Source organism: Haemorhous mexicanus, chromosome 28 (assembly GCF_027477595.1).
Source record: "Haemorhous mexicanus isolate bHaeMex1 chromosome 28, bHaeMex1.pri, whole genome shotgun sequence".
Taxonomy (NCBI): Eukaryota; Metazoa; Chordata; class Aves; order Passeriformes; family Fringillidae; genus Haemorhous; species Haemorhous mexicanus.
Window position 1 is genome coordinate 1,923,428 of NC_082368.1, and position 23,158 is coordinate 1,946,585.

Below are 23,158 nucleotides of genomic sequence, written 5' to 3' on the forward strand. Positions count from 1 at the left end.
CAGTGGGCTGGGGATTATTGAATTTGCAGGGAACCCCGACGAGGGGGAGAGAGAAATGATGCATCTGACTCCATGGATATCAGGAGGCTAATTAATGACTCTATTATACTATATTATTCTACATTATATTACACTATGTTACATTACATCTAAACTGAACCTGCCAAGCACTCAGCTCTGCACACACTGCACAGAATCTCGTGGCTGTCAGTGACAGTCCTGACACACACACACACACCTGGCCCTGACAGGCCAAGGAAACAGAACACCATCACTGTGGGTAAGCAATCTCCACATTGCATTCTGCTGTGGCACAAACACAGGCACAGCAAATGAGATAAGAATATTCTTGGGAAGAATTGTGCCTTGCTTTTCTCTGTGAAGAGAAATGTGGGGCTACAGAGGATGGGTTGGAGGAGCCCTGAGCCCCGTGGGGACAAGCCACGTCTGGCTGTGACACCTGCAAGGGGCTGGGTGACACCTCTGAGCTCCCATTGCTGCCTCTCAGGCTCACCCCCCTGGGATGGTTATAAATATAAACAACCATCAGTGTCCGCCGGGTGCTGCTGAATGGGAAGTCCCGTCAGGGAAAGTTAAGCCATTAGATGTCATTGAAGGAGACCAGGATGCCTGGTTTACAACAGCTGCTCTGCGGCCTCTTTGGAGCAGGAACAGAATCAAAGCCAGATGAAAAATTAAATGAAAAGAGAACGAAATTTTTAATAACTATGTACAATTAAAAATTAACTTATTATTATGTTTTATTATATATGTAGATGTTTTAAGTATATAGAATATACATTATATTTATTGATATATATTATATAGGAGGCTATATAAATATAGCCTCCTATATTAATAACATTCAATATGCTATACGATATACTATGTAAATATTATCATTAATATATCAATATTACCACAAAATTATGAACTATTATTATAAACACAATTAATCAAAACCACATTAAAATAGAATTAAATAATCTATATAATTAAAGCAGGGGTTGCCTGGCGGTCCGGTCCGGTCCGGCCCGGCCCGGCCCGGCCCGGCCCCGCTCACCCTCACACCACGGCGTTCGGCCCATCCCGCTACGGACGGGGACGGGGACGGGGACGGGGACGGGGACGGGGACGGGGACGGGGACGGGGACGGGGACGGGGACGGGGACGGGGACGGGGACGGGGACGGGGACGGGGACGGGGACGGGGACGGGGACGGGGACGGGGACCCCCCAACCCCGCGCACGGCGCCCGCGGATCCCCGGCAATACCGGGACAGACCGGAACCATTGGCTCCGCCTATCCCGCCCCACCGACCAATTCCCGCAGCCCTCCCGATGACTGACAGCAGAACGTCCTGCCCCTCACCGCCGGGCCGATGGGCGGGGCGTTCAGTGACGCACCCTTCAGTGCCTTGAACGGCGGGCAGAGCAACCAATGGAAAGGCGAAATCGCGCAGGGGGCGTGGCCGTCCCGCCCTCGAGGCCCCGCCCCGGCGCTCCGCGGCGCCTGCGCTGCGCCGCCCCCTGGCGGCCGCGGGGAGGGCTTGTCGGTCGGCGCTGCGGCAACATGGCGGGGCGGGTAAGTGGGGGGGACACGGACCGGCCGCTATCGCCCATCCCCTGCCCCCTCCTCCGCTCCTGCTCCTCCCTGCGCCACCGCGGCTTTGCGGGCTTCTCGCAGCCCCGCTGCCGGGAGGCCGTTCAGCCCTGGGGGTCCCCCGGCAGCGCTGTGAGGCTGCGGGGACCCCCTCACCCCCAGCGGTGTGGGGGGTCCTAGCGGTCCTGTGAGGCTGTGGAGACCCCCCCGGTGGTGTGGGGGGCTGAGGGGTCACCTCTCTCCCGCTGTTCTCCGGGGCTCTCGGGAGGCTGAGGTGGCCTCTTGGTGATGTGGCATGTGGGACAGGACTGGGGTTCCTTTGGAGCCGGGGCAAGGGTGAGCCGTCTCCGTGTGGGGCAGGATTTTAGGGTCCCCCAGGGGTGCTGTGGGACCCGGGTGGCCCCTTGGCAGTGTGGAGTGTGGGGCAGGACTTCCCTCAGGAGCAGGGTGACCCCTCTCCATGTGGCTGTAAGGCAGCCTTTAGGGTTCCCTGAGGCTGCCGCGAGGTTGCAGTGGCCTTGTGGGGTGCAGAGCTGGATTTTGGGGTTTCCTGGGGGTGCTCAGAGGCTGTGGTCACCCCTTGGTGCTGTGGGATGAGCATTCAGGGCTCCCTCAGGAATTGGGGTGCAGGATTGAGGGGTCCCCTGAGGGTGCAGCGAAGCCCAGGGTGTCTTGGTGCTGCTGTCAGGATTTAGGGTGCCCGGGGTGCTGTGAAGCTCTGGTGACCCCTTTTCCTGTGAGCAGGGACCTTTAGGGATGCTGTGAGAGGGGGTGAGCCCTTGGTGCTCTGGGATGTGGGGCAGAATTTTGGGATTTCCTGAGGGACCTTTGTGAATCTGTGGTGCCCCTGTCTCCATGGGTTGTGCAGCAAGATTTTAGGGTCCCCTAAAGGTGCTGTGAGGCTCTGGTGACCCCTTGGTGCCGTGGGATACGGGGAGATTTTCTCCTGTGGGAACCAACCAGGTGCTGTTTTATAATGTGGGTCCTCCTTTTGTTGTGTGGAACCACCTTAAGGGTTGTGCAGTGGTTTTATTTTGTATTACATTAAAAAATAAAAACAATCCCTTGTTAGTGATAGTTCACATCAGCAAGTGGCCAGAAAGGCTTTAAAATGTGAAGGAACAGCCTTGACTGTGAAATCTCTTCTTGTGGTGCATGGACATCCCCTGTTTTTCAGGTGTCCAGGTGCTGCAGAATATGTTTGGATTGCTCTGATCTTTGCCAGGAGCTCAGTCATGCTTTGCTGGGTATCAGCCTGGGAAAGTCACATTTTTCATTCGTGGCTGGAATCTTGTCTCTAGGCCAAGTCATTCCGTGGTTGAAATGCTGGGGAATTGGTTTTCCAAGTGCTTTTTTCACTGTGCTGGGCTGGTGGATGGAGGGCAGCTGATGCAGTGCTGTGGTGCAGAGCAGGGGTGAGGAATTGTGCTGTGCATCACAGGTGCTCCACTGCCACCCCTGAAATGTGCTGAGTAATTGAGAAAAACCCCATGTTTTGTGGTCTGTCTCTCATTAAGAGCTTTTCTTCTGCTCCACATTCCTGATCTCACCTTCCTCCTTGCACCTTCTTTTCTTCATCTCACCCTTTGCACTTACCCAGGAAAATCTGTCAGCCTTGACTGGCTTTTTTTCAGCATTCTGTTGCCCAGAGCAGGAGCCCAGTGCTCTGGTCAGTGCTGAGATCCTTTTAGCCACACTGGATGTGGTTCTGAGTCTCTCTGGGCCTAACCCAGCCTGGCTGCAGTGCCCCTGCCCCCCTGAGCCCTCCCAGCTGTGTCCTCAGGGAACAGCCTGGTGCATGCTGAGTGCTGGGATTGGTGACTGGAGGTGTGGGGAGAAAGGAGAACGATCAACCTCAACTTTATTCTTCTGCTTTGAGCTTTTCTTCTACTAAAAAATGTGAGAAAAATTTGACGAGCTTGGGAGTCTGGTGAAGGAAAGGGGGATTTATGTGAATTTAAAGGAAAGATTGATGCTTAGCTGCCTCCTAATCTGGCACTTGGATGAGTGATGCTCTCCTTGGGTTATCAGGAAGCTTCTCAGTATTCAGTGCTTTCATGAATTGCCTACAAATGCAGTTGTTGCAGAATTATCAGGTTGTTTATTGCTGCAGGGAGAATCCTTAAGCTGAGTGTTCCATCTCACTCTCCAGGCTGGGTCTGATCCTTCAAATGTGGGCTAGCAAGGGAGCTGCCTGCTCCTTCCAGCTGGCCCGTGGGCCAGCAGCAGGGCTGGGGAGCAGGGGCAGCAGGCAGCAGCACCCAGGGGCTGTGACCCAGAGCTGTGTCAGGGTAAACATGGAACAGTTGGTAGGAGGATGGAGGTGTGTGAGAGCTCCAGGCACAACAGGTGAGCTGATGCTGGAACACAAGTGCTGTTCTGTTGTCAGCATTTTTAACAGGTGCTTCAACCTGCAAGGTGGGAAGAGGAGCTTCAGTGACTCCTCCTGCCCTGCAAATCTGTTCTGCAATGTCATTTAGAGCTTAATTTCTTGTGGTGGACTGGTGTGATTTGATTTGTGCAGTACATTCTCACAGGGAGAAATGAATGGCTGTCCTGATGTACCAGAGAGACAAAATATTTAAACTTGCAGTAACATTTTGAATAATTCAGGTGAATGATAAGCCAAATCTGACTAATTGTGTGATGCTGTTTCAGGTGTGTTACTCTGCTTCCCTAATTGCACTGGGTCTCTGCATGGCAAGGAAGAGATGGTGATTAGCAGTGATTGAAGTTTACAGGAAAAACAGTTTATGGTGATTAGAAATAATGGCTGTTTCTGTAATAATTTATTCTGTGTCTCTGCATGGGGATCATTAGGCACACAGAACAGTGAGGCATCTGCAGGAGAGGGAATGGTGGGAAGCTGCAGTCTGTAGCTGGTTATGGACCTCTTGTACCAGGTAAACCCCTGGAAGTTCCCTGAGGCTGTCTGTAACTAATTGATATGAATGACATCAGGAATGAGTTCCCTAAGGCATCTAGAAAGGCCAGGTGATTTCTGTGCCTTGTCCCAGTGAGTGGATGCAGCACAAGCTGCCTTTCTGCCTGTGTCTGCACAGGCTGTAGAGCTCCAAGGTACTGGGGTGGGTCATTGCTGCTCCTCTGCCTCCCTGTGTGTGGACGGTGCTCTTGTGGATCCCTCAGGTGTGGTTTTCTCTAAGGAATATGAGATTTGTAATAGCTGAACTTGTGTAACAGTTCATGGTTAGAAATGGTGGCTGTTCTAGGGGGTGTCCCTGGTGTAACACACCCATTCTTGTTCCTCTGATGTTTGGGGCTGGTTTGGGGAAGTGCTGCCTTTAGCCCAGTGAGAGCAGACTCTGCATTCCTGGCTCCTCAGAAGAGATTCCCTTTGTCTTGGGTTGCAAATGGTTTTGGATTCACTCAGGTACTGGATGGTGTCTGACCCTGCAGAGTGGTGCTGTCACTCCTCTGAGAGCCTGAGACTGAGCACAGGGTCCTGCTGGCATCTGGTGGCACCAGGTGCAGGATCCAGAGGTGCAGCAGGAGTGGGAAGGACAGACTGAGGCCCTTGGTGCTCTGCTGCCAAAGGCAGTGCTGGCCTGACCCTGCTCTCTTCTGCTTCCTGCAGCCAGCACAGAATCCCAGACTGGTTTGGGTTGGAAGGGACCTTAAACCCACCCAGCGCCACTCCTGCCATGGGCAGGGACACTTTCCACTGTCCCAGTCTGCTCCAACCTGAGCTTGGGATTTGCTTGAATTATTAAAAAATACTTAAAATGTAGACAATGTGGTTTTAGGTTGGCTGGTTTGGGGTAGGAACTTTGAAATAATGGGGGCTGGGCTTTATGTTGATGGGTTAAAGCTGTAAGGTGATTTCTGAGAACATATGGAACCAGCCTTCAGAGATGCAGGGGTTGTCAGGCAACTAAAGAAAGGTTTATGAATCAACTTAGCTCCTTCTTGCAGCCTGGTGCTGTTCCTGCTATCGTCACTTGGTTTTTTTTAGTCTTTCCTAGCGTGTAATATGAAGAAATGGGTTTTTAGCAATGTTTCAGGGAAATGGGAGAAAACTCTATGTGAATCTCTGTTTCTGTAATCACTTCTGCAACCTTGTAACTGTCTTGTGAAATCATCACAAATCAGCTTGTGGCCTGCTTTCAGGACTTCTGCCTTGCTGAATTATTTAAAATAAAACCACATAATTTGTTAAAAACTCTAAAATTGTTTAGAATAAAATTCTGAAGACCATGGGAGTGTTTGTGGGCATATCTAGCCCTGTCATCTTTGATTAATTTGTTGCTTGGCTCAGTGTCGCAGAAGCAGTGTGTCCCAAGCTTATGCTTAAAAAGTCACTGCCAGAGGAAGATGTCACTGCTGCCTCTCCATCTCCAGTTTTTGGGATGCTGGTATGTCACACCTGTTATGTAGACCTGCCAGAATAATTAAACTTAGCTAATAATTTTTTTAGTAGGAAAAAGTCTTTTTAAAAGGTCAGAGAATCTTTTTGAGGATCATTTAAAGTGTGAATTTTGTAACTATTACTTTTACTTTTTCCCCCCCAGAGCACAGCAAGATCTTCTCTTTTCCTCTCCTGTTCTGGGTTTTGTGCCTTAGACCACAGAGGTCATTCAGGCTCAGGATAAACCCTGACTGAATTTGGAGGAAGTTCTGCCATAAAAGCAGATCTGCTTGAGTCCACAGAAAAGCACTTGCTAGAAAGTAGTGGCACTTCTGTTTGCTGAATTACCCACCAGGCAGGACGTAGTTTCAGTACAATGAAATTACCATTGATTCATTTTCTTTTACATGAAAACAACTAAAAGGTCAGTCTCCATGTCATGGAGTGATCTTTTTTTGATCCAGGGGTGCTGGAAATGTTCAGGTGTCCTCACAAGGGCAATAGGGGATGAACTTTAGGGAGAGCTGGTGCAGTGACAGCCCTGAGCAGTGGGACAGGGATCTTGGGAACTGCAGTGGCTTTTGGGAGGAAGAGGTTCACTGGGGGCTCTGCACGATGTGTTCAGGATGCTGTCTCACATCAGGGAGGTTCTCTGGCAGAGACCAGAGTTTTGTGATAAAACTCCCATGTTGACCATCTCCAGAAGGTTTTTCAGACCTCAGGAACTGGAGAGCTGTGTTGGAGAAGGTTCTGTGAACAGAAAAAGCCAAACAAGAAACCCAGTTGCTAAAATGAATGGGAGAGCTTCTATTGCAGTGCCCTGGAGCTGTCTGAGCCAGCTGATTCTGCTGCTGCTCATAAACCAAGCTGGGTGTGCAGCTCCTCAGGCCCTGCTGCTCTGCTCCTCCCTGTGCAGGCAGATCCTGCCCTCAGGGAGGGCAAAGGTTTGAAGTATGAAAAGATTTAACACCTTTCTCTGGTCTCCTGGGATGCAATAAAGCAATGACCTTCTATCAAAAAATCTGGAGTAATTGATGCCCTGGAGTTGTGTCATGTGCTTTTTCTGTAAGAAATGGAGCAATACTTGCAAGCTGCTGCATCTTAAGCTGCTGATGGCTGTGTTTGGTACCTCAGTCAGGGGGAGTTCAGTGCCAGGGGCTGCCTTGGGCCAGTTCTGGGACAGCAGCATCCTGGGCTTTCACAGGGCAAATTCCAAGGGGGATATTTTTAACATTAACAGATATTCACATTGTCCCTGTTGCCATCGGGTAACTTGTCTAAATAAATGGGATGAAATTTGCATCCATGAGGTGTCCTCACTGCTCATGTGGCAAAATCCTGTGACCTGCATCCCAGGACCTCAGCTTACTCTGCTGGGGTGCTGGTTCAGTCCCTTGGCATTTTTTAAACATGTTTAGGTGCAACACAACAAGCAACAATTCCCTGTAATTGAATTGTTGATCAGCCTGGCTTGAGAAAGGAATGTGAGGCAACATGCACTCAAAAAATGGATGTGTTCATTAAAATGCACATATCCTGGGTCATTATTGCTTAATAGGAAGGTGGAGCTGCTGTTCCTGCTGAGCTGGCAGAGAGCAGCTCCTTGTGCTGTGGCACAGCAGCTCAGGTACAGGTGCATTTCCTAACATCATGGACCACATTGTGAAGAGCTGATGTGGAGAAGGACATCTCTGGGCAGAGCAACCTGTGTAATTCTGTAGATGCTCTGCTTGGAGAAGCTCTCCTTTAGCACTCTCATTTCTTCTGCTCTGTTGCATGAGGCAAACTCTTGGAACTCTTTGTTCTTGGGACTGTAATTTGTCTTTCTTGTGATGTTGTCATATAGTGGCAATAGCAGAGCTGGGTTCCCAAAGCTGTGAGCAGGTAAACACTGGAGTGACAGAGCTGCCCCTGCAGACCTGAGTTTATTTCAAGTTTGCAAACAAAGGGAAGCAGCAGTAAAAGCCAGTGTCCTTGAATTGTGGGAGAGGCCCTTCTGCCCTGATAAAGTGGCTCTGGAGTGCCAGGACAGGCAGTAATTTCTGGATTCAGACCCAGAGGGTGCAGGGCTGCTCTCAGAGACAGAAACTGTGAGATGTGTTGAGTGTTTGATAAGGAGTGCCCAGTGCAGAGTGTCTGGTTGATGCCTTGAGATGCTCCCTGGAGCAGAGGCTGGGCAGTGTTAAAGGAATAAAGTAGGGATTTATTAGAAGGCCTTCACAGGCTACACCTTGGGCAGTGCCAGAGCCTGGCTGTGGCTCCAGCCAAGATGGACACATGGTCACAAGTTTTCACACTTTTATAAGTTTTGGTCCATTTCTATATTGGGGTTAATTACAGCTTCAACTTCAATTACAGCTTCAGGTTATAAAGTCCCATCCTCCCAGATTGTTTTCCTCAGTTCACTGTTGTTTGTACTTTTTGGGCTTTCTTGGGCTGGAAAAAGATTGTTTTGTCCAACTAAACTGAACTTGCTAACACTTTATGTGAAGTTCAGAGTTATATACTAATACAGTGCAGAATCTGGAAAATATGCAAGCTGAAACTTTCCTGTGTCCTGCTCCCATCTGTGCTGGGAGGGAGCTCTTACCAGGCAAGGACGTTACCACTGCCGTGGGCAGGCAATGCAAGGGAACATTCCCTGTTTCATTTCCAGCCCTGGCTGATGCAGGAGGTGCTGATGGGAGCTCTTCCCTCTCCTCCTCAGAGCTGTTTGGGTTTCTGTGATGCAGCACGGTCACAGGGGGGTGATTCACGGCGTGGGAGTGGCTCAGGGGGCGTGGGAAGGAGGGATCCATCTCACCCCGGCGTCTCTGGATGCTGTGCTGAGGCTGCCTTGGTGGCAGCTTGCTCAGTGTTCCCTGCCTTTGTCAAAAATGTGAATATTACTGCTGAGATTTGAGCTTCCCAATGTGTTCATCTTTATTAGGAGAAGAAAATTGGTATTTCTGAGTTTGTTGTTGAGAGAGAATGCAACTCCTTCCTGAAGAGAATAAAAACTTCCAGCAAACAAATAAAGGTCATGGGGAACAGGTGGAATAGCCAGGCCTGAGCAGGGCTGTGTGTTCCAGGGACAGCAGCTTATCCTGGCATAGCCAGGAGGTCTGGAAGGGCCTGTCTGGCCAGGCCTGCTGTCCAAAACGTTCCTTGTAGGTTGATTTCCTCTTGTAGCTGCAGAAAGATGGAAGCTGTATTCAGTGTTTATTTGACATGTCCAGAAAAACCCTCTGCAAGCTACTAAACTTCCTTAGTTAATTTTAAAAATTATTTAGAACCACAGCATTTAGGACAACTTGTGTCCCTGATGGTGACAGCATGTTGCCATTCCTTTTATGGATAATACAGAATTGTTCTTTGGAGGAGCCTTGGTTTTGTCTTTACTGTCACAGAGCCAGCTTCCCCTCCAGGTCAGGACCCCACTCTTACCTGGCAGCCAGCAGCTCTGCTGGTGTTGCTGTTTTATGGCCATTCTTGTGTCCTGCAGTGCTGAGCTGTTGCTCAGCTCTGTGGTGTGTTCTGGGTGTAGAGAGCAGGCACAGCCCTTGGGCTTCCCTGTGCTGGCAGCTTGGTTGGTGCTGAGCCAGCTCTGCAGCTCATCCTCCTGCTGGAGCTGCTGCTTGTCCCTGTGTCCCCAGGTGTAATGCCTGTCTCTGGTGACCCTGGGATCTGGAGATACAGGCAGAGCTTTGTGTTTCCTGTCAGGAGCATACTCCTGGAGAATGTGTAGGATCTGTGATTCATCATGTCAGTTCCCTGTTTGTCTTCAGAGCTCCTTTGACATTATAATTCTTCCTGTCAGTATTCGAACTTCATTTTATTGGCAGACCCGTGGTGGTGAGTGAGTGTTTGGTTTGGAGTCAGCCATGGTTCCACCCACAGAGGCACCTCTGCTGGGGCTCTGGGGAGTGTGGACTGTACTGCTCACCAGGAATTGCACCTCTGCAGGTGTATTGCACCTCTCTGCCCTCTTGAGGCTCTGGGCTCAGAGAGACTTTGGTGCCCAACAGCTGTTACAGGAAAGCCTGGGTGCTTTTTGGAGCAGGGATCCCCATCTCAACGCAGCTGGCAGTGGGCTCTGCTGGGGAAATGAAAATGTCTGGTACCCAGAGTAGTCACATTTCCTAACACTCCTCTGCCAGCACCTGAGTGCCAGAAATTCCATTTCTGTGCACCTGCATGTACATAGGATGTGTATCTGTGTCTGTTTTACACAAAGGAGATTTTAGAACATACAGTGCTTGAACAATATTTGTCTTGTACAAACCATGTGAGAACAGGGCACAGAACCAAACCTGCCTCAGCTTTAGAGACTGTTTCATAATCTCTTGCTCAGCATTAGGAAATGAAATGAGTTCAGCTGTCTTGGATGAGGAGCATCTTTGCCTTAGCACTTAATGTTTCAGCTCTTCTCAGTACCAGCTGTCAGCAGTGCTCTTCAGTCATTGCCACCACCTTATCTCTGTGGAGAAACGTGTTTTTCCTTGGCTTCCTCTACCATCAGCCTCAATGATTCACAAGAGGTGAATTGACAAAACATGAGAGGTGTGGTTTATATATGTGTGAAAATATCCAAATAGCAGCACCACTTTCTGGGCTTTGGCAGGGGGTTGGACTGGATGATCTCCAGAGGGCCCTTCCAACCCCAACTATTCTGTGATTTTGTGAACATGTGAGTTTTGTATTTTCTGTGGAGAAAAATGAGTCCTTGCAGCTTTGGAAAACAAATCTCTGAAAAATCAGGTGTTGTGGTGATTGTTTCTATTATGTAGCTGTTTGTTCTTCAGGGCAGCTTTTCTTTGTAAAAATAAAATATGCCAGAGTCATTAAGCCTCTTGGGTTTTCAGGCAACGTTCCTGCTTTGTCACAAACCCAGAGGTGGGGTTCAGATACCTGAATCTCAGAGTGAGATTTATCAGTGCATCATATGGTCTTGTTTTCCTCTTGGCAATCACATGGAATGCTGGAGCAGGTCTGGGTTTAATAGCAGGTGCTGCCTGGCTGATGCTGGATGATGGATGCTGGGAATGCTTTAGCACTGTGCAGTCACCTCCTCAGGACTGTGCTGTCCTTGGAGTCTCCTCTTTTCATAAACCAGAACAATACCTGGAGCTATTGGGAAGATTCTTTTGCCTAATTTAACCCTAATTTGCCTTCTTTAAACCAATCTATCTATGTTGTGGATGTGGGTTTAACAGCAGCCTGTGAAGGTGAATGGGTCACCTCCAGCCTGGCAGTGCCAGGGGGTGACTGCAGCAGGTGGCATCTGCTGTCACCTGCAGGAGCTTGCTCTCTGGTTTGTTAGAGCTGTCTTGCCTGGTTGCCAGCAGTAACCTGCCAGTTTGCTTAAAACTAGTTTGTATAAATCTACTTTGAGATCCCTAGGAATACTCACAAGGATTTTCCTGCCCCTGTACCCTGATGTGGTGTGGGATGGCAGAGAGGGGTGAGGGGCAGGTTCTGGAGTCCTTGTGCTGCTGTCCTGAGAAGCTGGAACCCAAAATGCAAGAGCTTAAAGTGTTCCTGACAGCAGCACCACTGGCATATGCCAGCTGTGTGTTCCAGCCCTGGACTGCTGCATTTATGCCAGGAAAGCTTCCTCAGGAGCAGCCTATGCTGTGTCCTGGCTGTGACAGCTCAGCTGCTTCACAGAGACAAAGATCCATCCCTAGAGCAGCAGCTCTGGCTGTGAGCTCTCTGGGGAGGCCAGGTAAGAGGGAGCCCCTGCACCTTCCTACAGCAGTGTGTTCTTCCTTCCTGCCTGGGTGATTTCCAGTTTAATTGTCACCTCTGCCATGACCAGATTTCCTCAAGCTGTCCCTTGCCCCCTTGTGGAACTCCATGCCTGGGAGTGAGACCTCTGTCTTGCAGCTGTTTGATGTTAAAACCTTTTCAGAATATAGATAACCTTCTGAAGATCTGCAAAATTTTGGGGCTTGAGGAGGAGGGCTGGGAGCAGAGGTGCTGCCTGAGATGTTGGTCATTGCCAGGGAGAAATGGACTCCTGCCAGACCCCAGGAGGAGGATGAGCCAGGCTCTGGGATGGCTGGCACAGCCTCTGCTGCTGCTGCAGCCACGTCATTTCACGTGTCAGACACCCAAGGGTGTTCTGCCATCATCTCTGCTGTGCTGCAGAGCCTGCAGTTGCTGCTGGGTTTGGAATGCACTCCTTGCTGTTCCTGCATTTCCCAAAGCTCTGTGTGGGAGCTTGTGTTGATCTATTGGAAGGAAGGAGGGCTCTGCAGAGAGACTTAGATCAGTTGGATGGATGGGCAGAGTCCAATAGCATGGAGTTTAATAAGTCCAAATGCCGAGTTCTACATTTTGGCCCCAAAAACCCCCTACAACATCACAAGCTGGGGACAGTGTGGCTGGACAGTGCTCAGGCACAAAGGGACCTGGGGGTGCTGGTTGGCAGCTGGTTGAATATGAGCCAGCAGTGCGCCTTGGTGGCCAAGAAGGCCAGTGGCTCCTGGCCTGGATCAGGAATTGTGTGGCCAGCAGGAGCAGGGAGGTCATTGTTCCCCTGTACTTGGTGCTGGTGAGGGCACACCTCGAGTGCTGTGTCCAGTTCTGGCCCCTCAGTTTGGGAAGGATGCTGAGATGCTTGAGCACATCCAGAGGAGGTAACAAGGCTCGTGAGGGGCTTGGAGCACAAGCCCTGTAAGGAATGTTTGAAGGAGCTGGGGCTCCTGGGAGCCTGGAGAAGAGGAGGCTTAGAGGTGACCTTATCACTCTCTACAACTCCCTGAAGGGACGTGTTGGACAGGTTGGTGTCGGTCTCTTCCACCAGGCAGCACTGACAGAACCAGAGGACACAGTCTCAAGCTGCATCAGGGAAGGATGGATATTAGGAAGAAATGTTTCACCCAAAGAATAATAAAGTACTGGAATGCTCTTCCCAGGGAGGTGGTAGAATCACCATCTCTGGATGTGTTAAAAAAGATTGGACATGGCCCTTGGTGCTATAGTCTGGTTGAGGTGTTAGGGCCCAGGTTGGACTGGATGATCTTAGAGGTCTCTTCCAGCCTCATGATTCTGGGATTCTGGGATTCTGGGATTCTGGGATTCTGGGATTCTGGGATTCTGGGATTCTGTTCCCAGTGCAGCTGGGAGCAGCAGCTTGGCTGGGCGCTCGCTGTGTGTAGGGAGCAGTTTGTCACTGAGGATTAAAAATGCACTCGAGGACTAGTGCTGTAAAAAGGCTTAATCCAGGAGCTCCGTGTCCACTTTTCTCCAGAAATATCCCCTGTAATGCGTCTTATCAGGGCATGTCCTTCACAAAACTGTGCCCTGCAGATGAGAGAAGTGATAAAATGGTGAATGTTTGCTGTGAAGTGCCCCAGGCCAAGGGGCCTCAGCAGACAGGCTGTGTATCTCATAAATCCACTGATGTGGATTTATTTTATTTTATTATTTTTTTATTAATTTAATTTAATTTAATTTTATTTCAAGAACATTTGAGTCTTTTATTACACTCAGCATTCAGATAGATAAATCTACTTCAGGCCTGAAAATGGAATCTTTTTTGGTTGTCACATATGTCAAGGGCAATTGAGCATTATTTAGTAAAGTAATGAGTTGGTTCTTTTCTAAATAGCAAGTATTCGAGACAAATCACATTGTGCCATGAAAGTTGATCTGAACTTCAGAGCAGGCTGGGGGGAATTTCTGGGGGGGGGGGGGATTCCTCTGCTTCTTGTCCCAGAGGGGCTGGGGGAGGAAGGCTGAGCAGAGCTGTAACTCCTGGGAAATGATTGCGATGTGTGTGTTGGGATCAGTGCATTTCCTGTGCTTGCTGCTGGGATTTAAGGGTGGTTTAAGAGAAAATCCCTCCTGAATTACTTTTAGCAATATGTTGAGGCTGTCAAATAGTTTCTGTTGCACTGCCTGCAAATTTGTATCTGATAGAGGTAGCTGTGCTTTGATTCTTCAAATGACACTTTGGGGAGCAAGTTCAGCTTTTCCCCAAATGAAATGTCTTCAGTCCAGAGCTAATGACAGAAACATCCTGCCTTTTCCATCCCTTTCTCCATTCTGGGGGCATTTTGATCACAATTTTCATCGTTCAGCTCTTGTTTTGTGGTATAATTCTGCAGGAGCAGGTGGGGTGAGGGTGTAGGATGGGGCTGGGGTCCCTCTGCTGTGCTTCCCCCATCTTCATCCTGCCTCATGGTGGGGATGGGCAGCTTGGGCTGGGAGTGCTGCTATTTCAGGTTTTAATTGCTGATTGATGAGTAACAGTGGAAAGGACAAAAACGAGCAGATACTCCTGAGAAAGGATTGGTCCTCTGGTATTAGAGAATAAAAAGATGGGGAGGACTCCCCCACAAAATTTGTTGCAGTAATTTTTTTCATAGTGATAGGCTGGAATTAACTATTTTACTTAATTTTCTTCTGTGTGTTATGAATCTGGGATGATTCCTGTAGAGTGGAAAATATTCACATGTGATATTTCTTTTGAGAAGTGATACAAAGGGATTGTGGGGTTGGATAGCAGCTGGCTGAGGTCAAACCTTCCTGTGGACTCTCACTGCACTGGGTGAAGGGGTTTATGCAGAATGGACATGCTGAAATTCCAGTTTTCTGAGTTATGTTCAGGGAAGAGGGAAGATCACATCTTTATCCCTCCCTTCCTCCCCACATGGGCTCTGTGACCCAGCCCAGCACTGTGAGGCAGGACTGTAGGGGAGCTGCTCTGGCTCCAGGCTGCTTCCCTTAGCAGCTTCCAGAAAATCCCAGTGCCCTGTCACTGTGCAAGAAACACCTTCCAGGGAATGCTGATTACTCCTGCCTTGTGCCAGCACTGGGGAAGCTTCAGTGCCAGGGTTCACCTGCAAGTCAACAGTGTTTGCCTTGCAGGCTTTCTCCCAGCTGATTTTAAAGTATTTGTGTAGCTAGGGTAGAAAATACAAAGTCTCAAAATGCAGAGCTTTGGGATACAAATACCTGTGACATGTGAAAATGTCTGGAGGAACCTGGGAGAGAAGCTTGTTGATACCAGTGGGCTCTGAGAATGTGCAGGACTCAGGAGACCTGTTTTGTGCTTTGTGGTTTTGCAGAAGTCTTGAGGTTTGGCTTGGTAAAAGAAAACCAGAATTTTATTGACATTTTTTCCACCTCTCTCTTGTAGCCTATGCAAGCAGCGAGATGTCCCACTGATGAGCTGTCCTTAACCAACTGTGCTGTGGTGAATGAGAAGGACTTCCAGTCTGGGCAGTAAGTGTGCACTGTTGCTCTTTCAGCTTTTAACCAAAAAGGAATTGTTTTCAAAATTTGTGTGGAGGGGGAATGACATTTCAGGTTTGGAAAGGTGAACATAGCAGCTTGATTAGCAAAACTTGTGTGTCTTTGGGGATCAGAACTTCCAGTGTGGCTCGTGCTGGAAATGGCAGATACTGGAAGAAGGGTGACTGTTTCTCTAAAGTATTTCCTTCTTAGGAACTGCATCTGCTTAACTAATAGAATAATTATTTTAATGAAGTACTTCTTGTGATAATTTTTTGTTTGTTTTGGTTTTGCTGTTGTTCCTGTTACATAGTGAGAATATTTGAACTATTTCAAATATGTTTTTATCATTTTATTGTGTTACTTGGGGCATCTTCTCACTTTCACATCATATGGGAGTGCTGAGCTCTTTTTTCAGGGTTTTCATGCACAAGAAGAAAAGGAGAAGCAGCCAGAGTGTGGGCACCACAAGCTGGATTCTTTAATTGCAGTTTTGGGGTGGCTGATGGAACCCAACTCCGGGGTTTATTTCTGTTATGTGGAAAACACCTGCATTGTTCAGCTCAGCCCACGCAGAAGGGTTTTGAATTACAAGAAGCCAATTCATATAGTGAGATTCTTTGCTTTGCTGCAGCTTTAGGGAAGCTCTGACAGATTTTGGTATGTAGGTTGTAGACAGAAGTCATTAATTTCAGCTAAAAGGGAATATCATGTGCAGCACAAGGCAGAAAGTCTTGGGTTTGAAGAATGGGAAAAATGATAAAGGAGATACTGAATGATATGCCCTCCTTTATATAAAATACCTGCCCCAGGTGAACTCTGCTAAGGGTGCAGAACACAGCAGTGCTGAGCTGCAGCAATGCAGGGATGTGTTCAGCCTGTCTGTGCTGTCAGCCAGCTCTGCTGCCCTGCCTCCTGTCATGGCTCTGCAGGGATGAACTGAACTGTGATTTCATGAGCCCAACTGGAGTACAAAATGCCAAAACCAAACAAAAGCACCCCCTAAACCAGCAGAACTTTTTGAGTCAGAAGCAGGCAAAAGTGTCTGCTTGGGCAGAGAAGTGTCCTGGTCTTTTCAAAGTATGGTTTCCCCCAGGTTGATTTTTTTTCAATGTAATTGAGTTACAAAAATACCTGAACTGAGCATTGTACCTCATGCATTATAAAAACTTTAATTTCCTCCAGTATGGATGTCCTGCAGGGACCCAGCTGCCAGCCCTGCAGCCGGCTGTGCTCCTTTTGCTTCCAGAACCTTCTCTCCTGGCATTTGTGGCAGCATGCAGGAAGCAGTGCCCTGGCTCAGCAGGCTGGATGTGATTCTGGCTGTTCCTGTGCCCCTGGGAGCTGTTTATTTCTAGCAGTGGTGCTTACACACCAGCAGTGTGTTTGGTCAGGAGCAGATGCTCCTGCAGTGTCAGAGGGAGCACGGGCAGCTCCTGGTGTTGGCAGTGCTGGGGCTGGTGCTGCATTGCAGCTCCCCTGGGGCCAGCCCTGCTGCAGCTCCCTGGGGCCAGCCCTGCTGCAGCTCCCTGGGGCCAGCCCTGCTGCAGCTCTGCTGGCATTGCCCCTGGCTCAGGTCCCTACCACACTGCTTGCTCAGGAGGGTTTTTGGTGCTACCTCCACAAGGGCTCTGCTCTGTTTGCAGCTGGGGCTGTAGAGCTGGAGTTTGCCCTTGGATCAAGGTGATGCTTTAACCCCAGGGTACTGCTGATCATCTTCTCATGCTTCACTTCCTGTACCCCTGAGCTGGGCAGGGATGAGTCAGGGATGAGTTCACACCAGGCCATGCACACACAGTGTGTCTGTGTAATGGTTTGGGCAGTGGCACCATCTTCAGCTCCTGTGTCCTGCTTCTACCTTGAGTGCAGTTTGGAGAGGGAAACCAGTTCTGAGCACAGCCAGGCTGTGGGGACAGCAGTCAGGGCAGGTTTTTGTTCCTGTTAAGAACTGCTTGTTCCCTCTCACATGGGAAGCCCATCCCTTCTAGGCCAGTTTAGTTTTCTGAGGAGCCCTTGCTGAATAATTGCTGTGGGTTTCCAAACATGCCCTGCATGGGATGAGATCCCTGCTGGCACCTCCTCATGGATACCTGAGTCATCCTCTCCTCACAGGAGCCCTGCTCGTGCTTCAGAAAATCTGATGCACTCACAGGTTAATTCATGCCTGTTGCAGTTTCTCTTGGTTTGCCCAGCCTGGCCAGCAAACTTCCCAGCAGTTTCCTGGGCCCAGTTTCCTGGAGCCCTTCCTAAGAGCTGGCAGCACATGGTTGGATCTGACAGTTGCAGGCGAGGATTTACACAGGGAACAGAGCAACAGTTCCTCCTGGGAGAGCTCTGGCAGCTGTCTGGCCCTGGTGATTTGTTGTTCCTTTTGTTTGTGTATAACCAGAAGCTCTTAATGAGTTTGAGATTTCCCCTCTGTGTCTCCATGAGCTCTCTGAGCTCCTTCCTGGTGAACATCAGTGTAGAAAAATGCATTTAGTTTTTCTGCTGTTGCCTTATTTTGAACATATGTGGTACTTAGGTTGCTTACAGTTTGTTGGAAGCTGCCTGCTCCTGCTGTCTTTGAAAAGAAACATGGCTTTTCCTGTGTCTTATGCGGATTTTGTCTCAGAACCTGTCAGGATTTGACCTTTCCTAGTATTTCCTTTTAGAAAGTTGATTTTTTTAAAAATTTTTTTGTCTTTATTTTTTCTTTCTGGCATCTTTCTGACAGTACCAAGCTCTGCTGTCTTACTGCTTTGCTGGAGATGTTTCTGGTGAACGGAATATCCCAGAAATATTTGGTAATTGCAATTGGTAATCAAATCTTTGTGGCTACTCCTCCCCAAGGTATTGTAATTTTCTTGCATTTTGGGTTTTTGAAGGGAAGCCCAGCAGTGATGGAGTTTGTTTTTTCCTGCAGAGATGCTGGATCTCTACATGTTGAAGTCACTGTTGTGTGCACTGCTCAGGACCCATTTGGTGCTTAAAAAGCTTTAATTTTGGGTCTTTTCCTGTGTCATGAGCTGCTTCCAGTCAGGTGTTAGTTGTCATGAGGTGCATTTTGTGGTGAAGTATTTCTGAATTGTAGCTGGAACTTGTTTGTTGCCTCTGGGCATGTTTCTCTCATACTCTGCAGTGTCACACCTTCCTCTCCAGTTGGTTGTGTGTCGATACTAATTTGGATTATTCAGGGTTATACTGTGCTGGAAAACTCCTGCTTTCAGTGCTGTCTTCCTGGGTAGTTCTCTGCTTTACCCAGTGCTCAGTTTGAAATGAGCTGTCCTTGGAGCACTGTTCCATCCAGGGAGGATCCAGTTCCATCCAGGGAGGATCACTGCCTGGTCCTGCTGCTGGTGCTCTCCCTAATCATGGAATAACCCAATGGTTTGGGCTGCAAGAGGGACCTTGAAAACTTCCACTTCCACCCCTGCCATGGCAGGGACACCTCCCACTGTCCCAGGCTGCTCCAAGCCCCTTCCAGCCTGGCCTTGGACACTGCCAGGGATCCAGGGGCAGCCCCAGCTGCTCTGGGCACCCTGTGCAGCCTGTTCCTGGCTAGTGCACCCCAAGGGGATCTTACCACATGTGCTGCAGGGATGTGTTGCTGGCTCCTCTTGAGCTCACTGTCCACCTGGCTCCCATGGCTTCTTGGCCCCCAGCCTGCACTGGTGCATGGGATTGTTCCCCCAGGTGGAGAACTTTGAATTTGCCCTTATTGAGCTTGGCTGGGATCTGTCCAGGTCCCTCTGAGCAGCAGCACACCCAGGTGTGTCCCCTGTGGGCTGGCTGAGGAGCTCTTTCCCTTCAGCTGCTCAAAATGAAGGGGTTAAATAATTTTGGCCCCATGTGGACTCCTGGGGTGACCTCCTGCAGTGGGAGTTGCCCATCCCAGTGACCTGCAGTGGATTTGATGCTGTTGGCTGCAGCCCCAGTTCAGCCTCCAGCCTCCCACCCTGCCCAGTCTGTATCTCAGCAGGGTCTGAGGGTGGCTGTGCCAGGCAGTGTGGAAAGTTTGCCAGTGTTGGGATAAATCCAGCTCTCCCTTCAGCCCCAGAGCTCACCATTTCATTGGAGAAATGGTGGTCAGGATGGATTTTCCTTTGTAAATCCACGCTGGCCACTCTAAATCCATGCTCAGAGTGACTCCCAATCACTTTTTTGTGCTTTAATCTGTTTGGCTTCCTGGATTAGTTGCTCCATCACTTCCCTAGGGAGTAAGGTGAGGCTGACCAGCCTGTAATTCCTTGGATCCTCCTACGTGAAGGCAGGAGTGACATCTGCTGTCTCTCAATCTCCATAAATCTTCCCTGGCTGCTGTGCAGCACCAATTAGTGCCTTGTTCTCCCCTGGAACATTTGTATGGAACTTCACCACCTACACCAGGTTCCTGGAGTTATGCCTGGGGCAGGAGGAGGAGGAGGCAAGGAAAGGGTGTCCTGGCAGCTGCTGGGTGATTTTGGGTCAGAACCAGTGAGGACTCAGCTCGTGTCTGCCTGAGCTGGGAGCTCTGTTGTCACTTTGATGTGTTGAAAATGCTTCTGACCCTGCCAGGCCACCAAGTGCCAGCAGTGCCTGGGAGGGGTTTGCAGGTGACAGCTGGCCATGGCTCCCAGTTTGGGCTGCCATGGCTCCCAGTTTGGGCTGCCATGGCTCCCAGTTTGGGCTACATTTCCTCTTGTCTCCAAGGGCCATATGCTCCTTCCTGTGGTGTGGCTGGAGCTGTTCTGCACACAGGATGGAGCCAGTGCAGATCCTCACTTGGATGGTGCTGGATTGGCTGGGCGTGTGCAAATGGAAGTGTAGGGAGCATATGTGCATGGAAAACATGGGCTGCAGGGAGGGAGGAGGGCCAGGAGTCAGGACCTTGGCTGCTAGCACAGCTCATACCTGACCCTGGGGTTGGTGAGGGGTGAAATCCCATGGAGATGGTGCCTTCTGTACCCCAAGGGTGCTCACAGAGCCAGCAGCTGTGAGAGGAAGATGAGGTGAACCCTGATTCCAGCATCACCCTGCTGCCAGAGCACACAAATCCCAGCCTCCTCTGGTTTTGCTTTCTCATGCCAGCAAGCTGTCTGCCTATCACATGATAAGAGCTATCAGGCATAGTCTGAGGAAGCTATAAGCAGCTTCTCAGTATCTTTGTTGCTGACAGCTTCAATTCTGAGTGTGACAGACAGACACATGCCATGGCTGCTGCTGTGTCTGCTGCTGGCTGCTTGTACTGCTCTGGTTTTATAACTGTTCTATGATGGAATCGTTGAGGAAAAGGTCTCCCAGATCACTGAGTCCCACCTGTGCCCAATGCCCACCTTGTCCCCAGCCCAGGGCACTGAGGGTTCCTGGGGTACCTCCAGGGATGAGGACTCCAAACCACACTGGACAGCCCCTGCCATGGTGTTCTTCCTGATGTTCAATCCAAACCTCCCCTGGCACATCTTGAGGCCATTTCCTCTCATCCTGTTCCTGTTCCCTGGGAGCAGAGGCCACCCCCCTCCTGTCCTGGCTGCCCCCTCCTGCCAGGGAGGTGTGGAGAGTCAGAAGGTCCAGGCTGAGCCCCCCCAGCTCCCTCAGCCACTCCTGGTGCCCCAGACCCCTCCCCATCTCCATTCCTTGGACATGTTCCAGCCCCTCAAGGTCTTCCTGGCAGTGAGAAGCCAGAACTGACCTGAGTCCTCAAGGTGTGGCCTCACCAGTGTTGCAGTAAGGTAGAAAAACTATAAAGAAAGGCTCATAAAATCAAGCCTGAAGCCTGCTCTCCTAGAATCAGTGGCTGGCCTTGTCAAGGTAGCACTTTACAAGTTCCCATGTGAAAGAAATCCTGATGTGAGCAGTTCATTAAGATAACAATCTCTTCCTGGGTGAAAACCAGCCAGCACCTGTATTAACTGTTTTTATACTGTTAGGTAGAAAAATGAGAAGTATCTCATAAACAACTTTTCCTGCAAGTACACCCCAGTGGTTTGAGTGACCAATCAATACAGAATGACAGCTTGTTACTAACCAGTAAAGTAATTGACAAGAGAGCTGCTGACCAACGAAGTCACCACCAGGTCTGTAAAACTGGATAAAAACCAGGATGTGGGTAAAGAGGGAGCTTTTCCCACCGTGAAGAAAATGGAGTCTGCTGATTTATTCTGACACACCAGTGCCTGGCACAGGGGACAGTCCCTGCCCTGGGCCTGCTGGCCACTCTGTTTCTGGTACAGGCCAGGTGCCCTTGGCCTTTTTGCCCCCGTGGGCACACATCAGGTGTGAAGAGTGCATCACTGTTCAGCTGCTGTCCATCAGCACCCCCAGGTCCTTTCCCACAGGGCCACTTTCCAACACTGATGCTGATTTTCAGCCACACAGATGCTGTCTGAGTTCGAGATGAGCTGGTCACTTGTGCCAGGAGGAGCAGCCCCAGGGCCTGTGTGATTTTACTTTTTGTACAGAAATTCCTCCCATTTTTTTCTGCTATCAAATTTCTAAACAATACACTCAGATCCCTGTCTGGGCTTTGCATCCACTTCTTGTTGGCATCACTCTGGGGATGGGGGTAAAATATTGGTGCTCTGGTGCTCATGCTTGAGATGTGAACCTGTGTTGATTTTTAGCTGTGGTGTTTGTGGTTTGGTTCTCTCTCATTTGTACAGTGCAATCCTGAAGTGAAGGGCTACTGGGGGGATGTTGTGGTGTTTGTGAGGTCCCCAGGACAAGGTGAGTGTTGAGGATCTGATTCCATGTTCTCAGAAGGCTGATTTATTATTTTATGATATTATATTAAAAGAATACTATACTAAACTATACTAAAGAAAGAGAAGGATACAGCCAGAAGCCTTAACAAGAATGAATAATAAAAACTCGTGACTGACTCCTCAGAGTTCAACACAGCTGGTGGTGGTTGGTCATTAAGTAAAAGCAATTCACATGAAACCAATCAAACCTGCACCTGTTGATCAACAATCTCCAGACCACATTCCAAAGCAGCAAACACTGGAGCAGCAATCAGATAATTATTATTTACATTTTTCTCTGAGGCTTCTCAGCTTCCCAGGAGAAGATTCTGGGCAAGGGGATTTTTCTAGAAAATATCAGGGTGACAGGATGCAAATATTGATTTTTGGTGCAAGGTCTTGCAGTTGGGCTTTGAGATCACATTGTACCAGTGAGGGTGGTGGGCTCTGTCACCCTGCTGCGTGTCTGAGCCAGGCTGTGCCTCCAATGCTTTTGGTTTTCCTGTGTAGCCCTAGAGATAAGCTGGGTGTTTCTTTTGAGCTCCCACAGCCCTGTGAGCAATGCAAAACCCTCCTGGTACACATCAAAATAAAATACTGCTCTCTTTTCCAGGCATGTTGTGGTGAAGACCTCTCCCAACCACAAGTACATCTTCACTCTGAGAACTCACCCCTCAGTTGTCCCTGGCAGCATTGCCTTCAGCTTGCCCCAGGTATGGCATGGTTGGACTTTTACTCTGCTACACAATCAGCAAAATCTCTTTTGGGATCAGGATTGATGATAAGTTCTCTAATTGGAATAAATGTGTGCTGCAAATTAGATTTCTGCCAGCAAAAGTTCAAGGATACTCATACTGCAACTGAAGTGACTGTGCTTATATTGCTTTGATATATTTTTAGTGCATGGTGGGATAAAGATACTGGAAAATGTATAATTTAACCTTTTAAAAATCCACCAGAAAGAAACTATTTGAAAAGGAAAAGTCTAAGCAATATCTTCCCTTCCTTGTGAATCTTTATTGTTCCCCATTTCCCTTGACTTTAAAGGGTTTCTTTGCTGTGTTTTTCATTTTTAAGACCTGCTGGAAGTTTTATTGACTACATTCAGTCATTATTAATATTTTTAGATGAAAAGTGCAATGAAATGCATAAAAAACCCCAAACCCCTTTGTCTCCTCTTTCTTAATTAAGTCATCATCAGATGCTAAATGATGGTTAGAATAAATAATGAATATAATTAACTTCTGAATTGAAAAATGAAGCT

The 23,158-nt window shown here is 49.0% G+C and overlaps 1 protein-coding gene across 2 annotated transcripts in view; it reads left to right on the top strand.

Moving 5' to 3' along the window:
• The first annotated feature begins 1,509 nt into the window (after positions 1-1,509).
• The window catches only part of NSF (N-ethylmaleimide sensitive factor, vesicle fusing ATPase), an 80,613-nt gene continuing 58,964 nt past the window's right edge, over positions 1,510-23,158 (top strand). For both annotated transcript variants that reach the window (XM_059869620.1, XM_059869619.1), the window contains exons 1-3: positions 1,510-1,584; positions 15,099-15,184; positions 22,508-22,607. In XM_059869620.1, the coding sequence (XP_059725603.1) occupies positions 1,573-1,584; positions 15,099-15,184; positions 22,508-22,607 (198 nt within the window). In that variant the 5' untranslated portion in view covers positions 1,510-1,572. The remainder of the gene's footprint in view (positions 1,585-15,098; positions 15,185-22,507; positions 22,608-23,158) is intronic.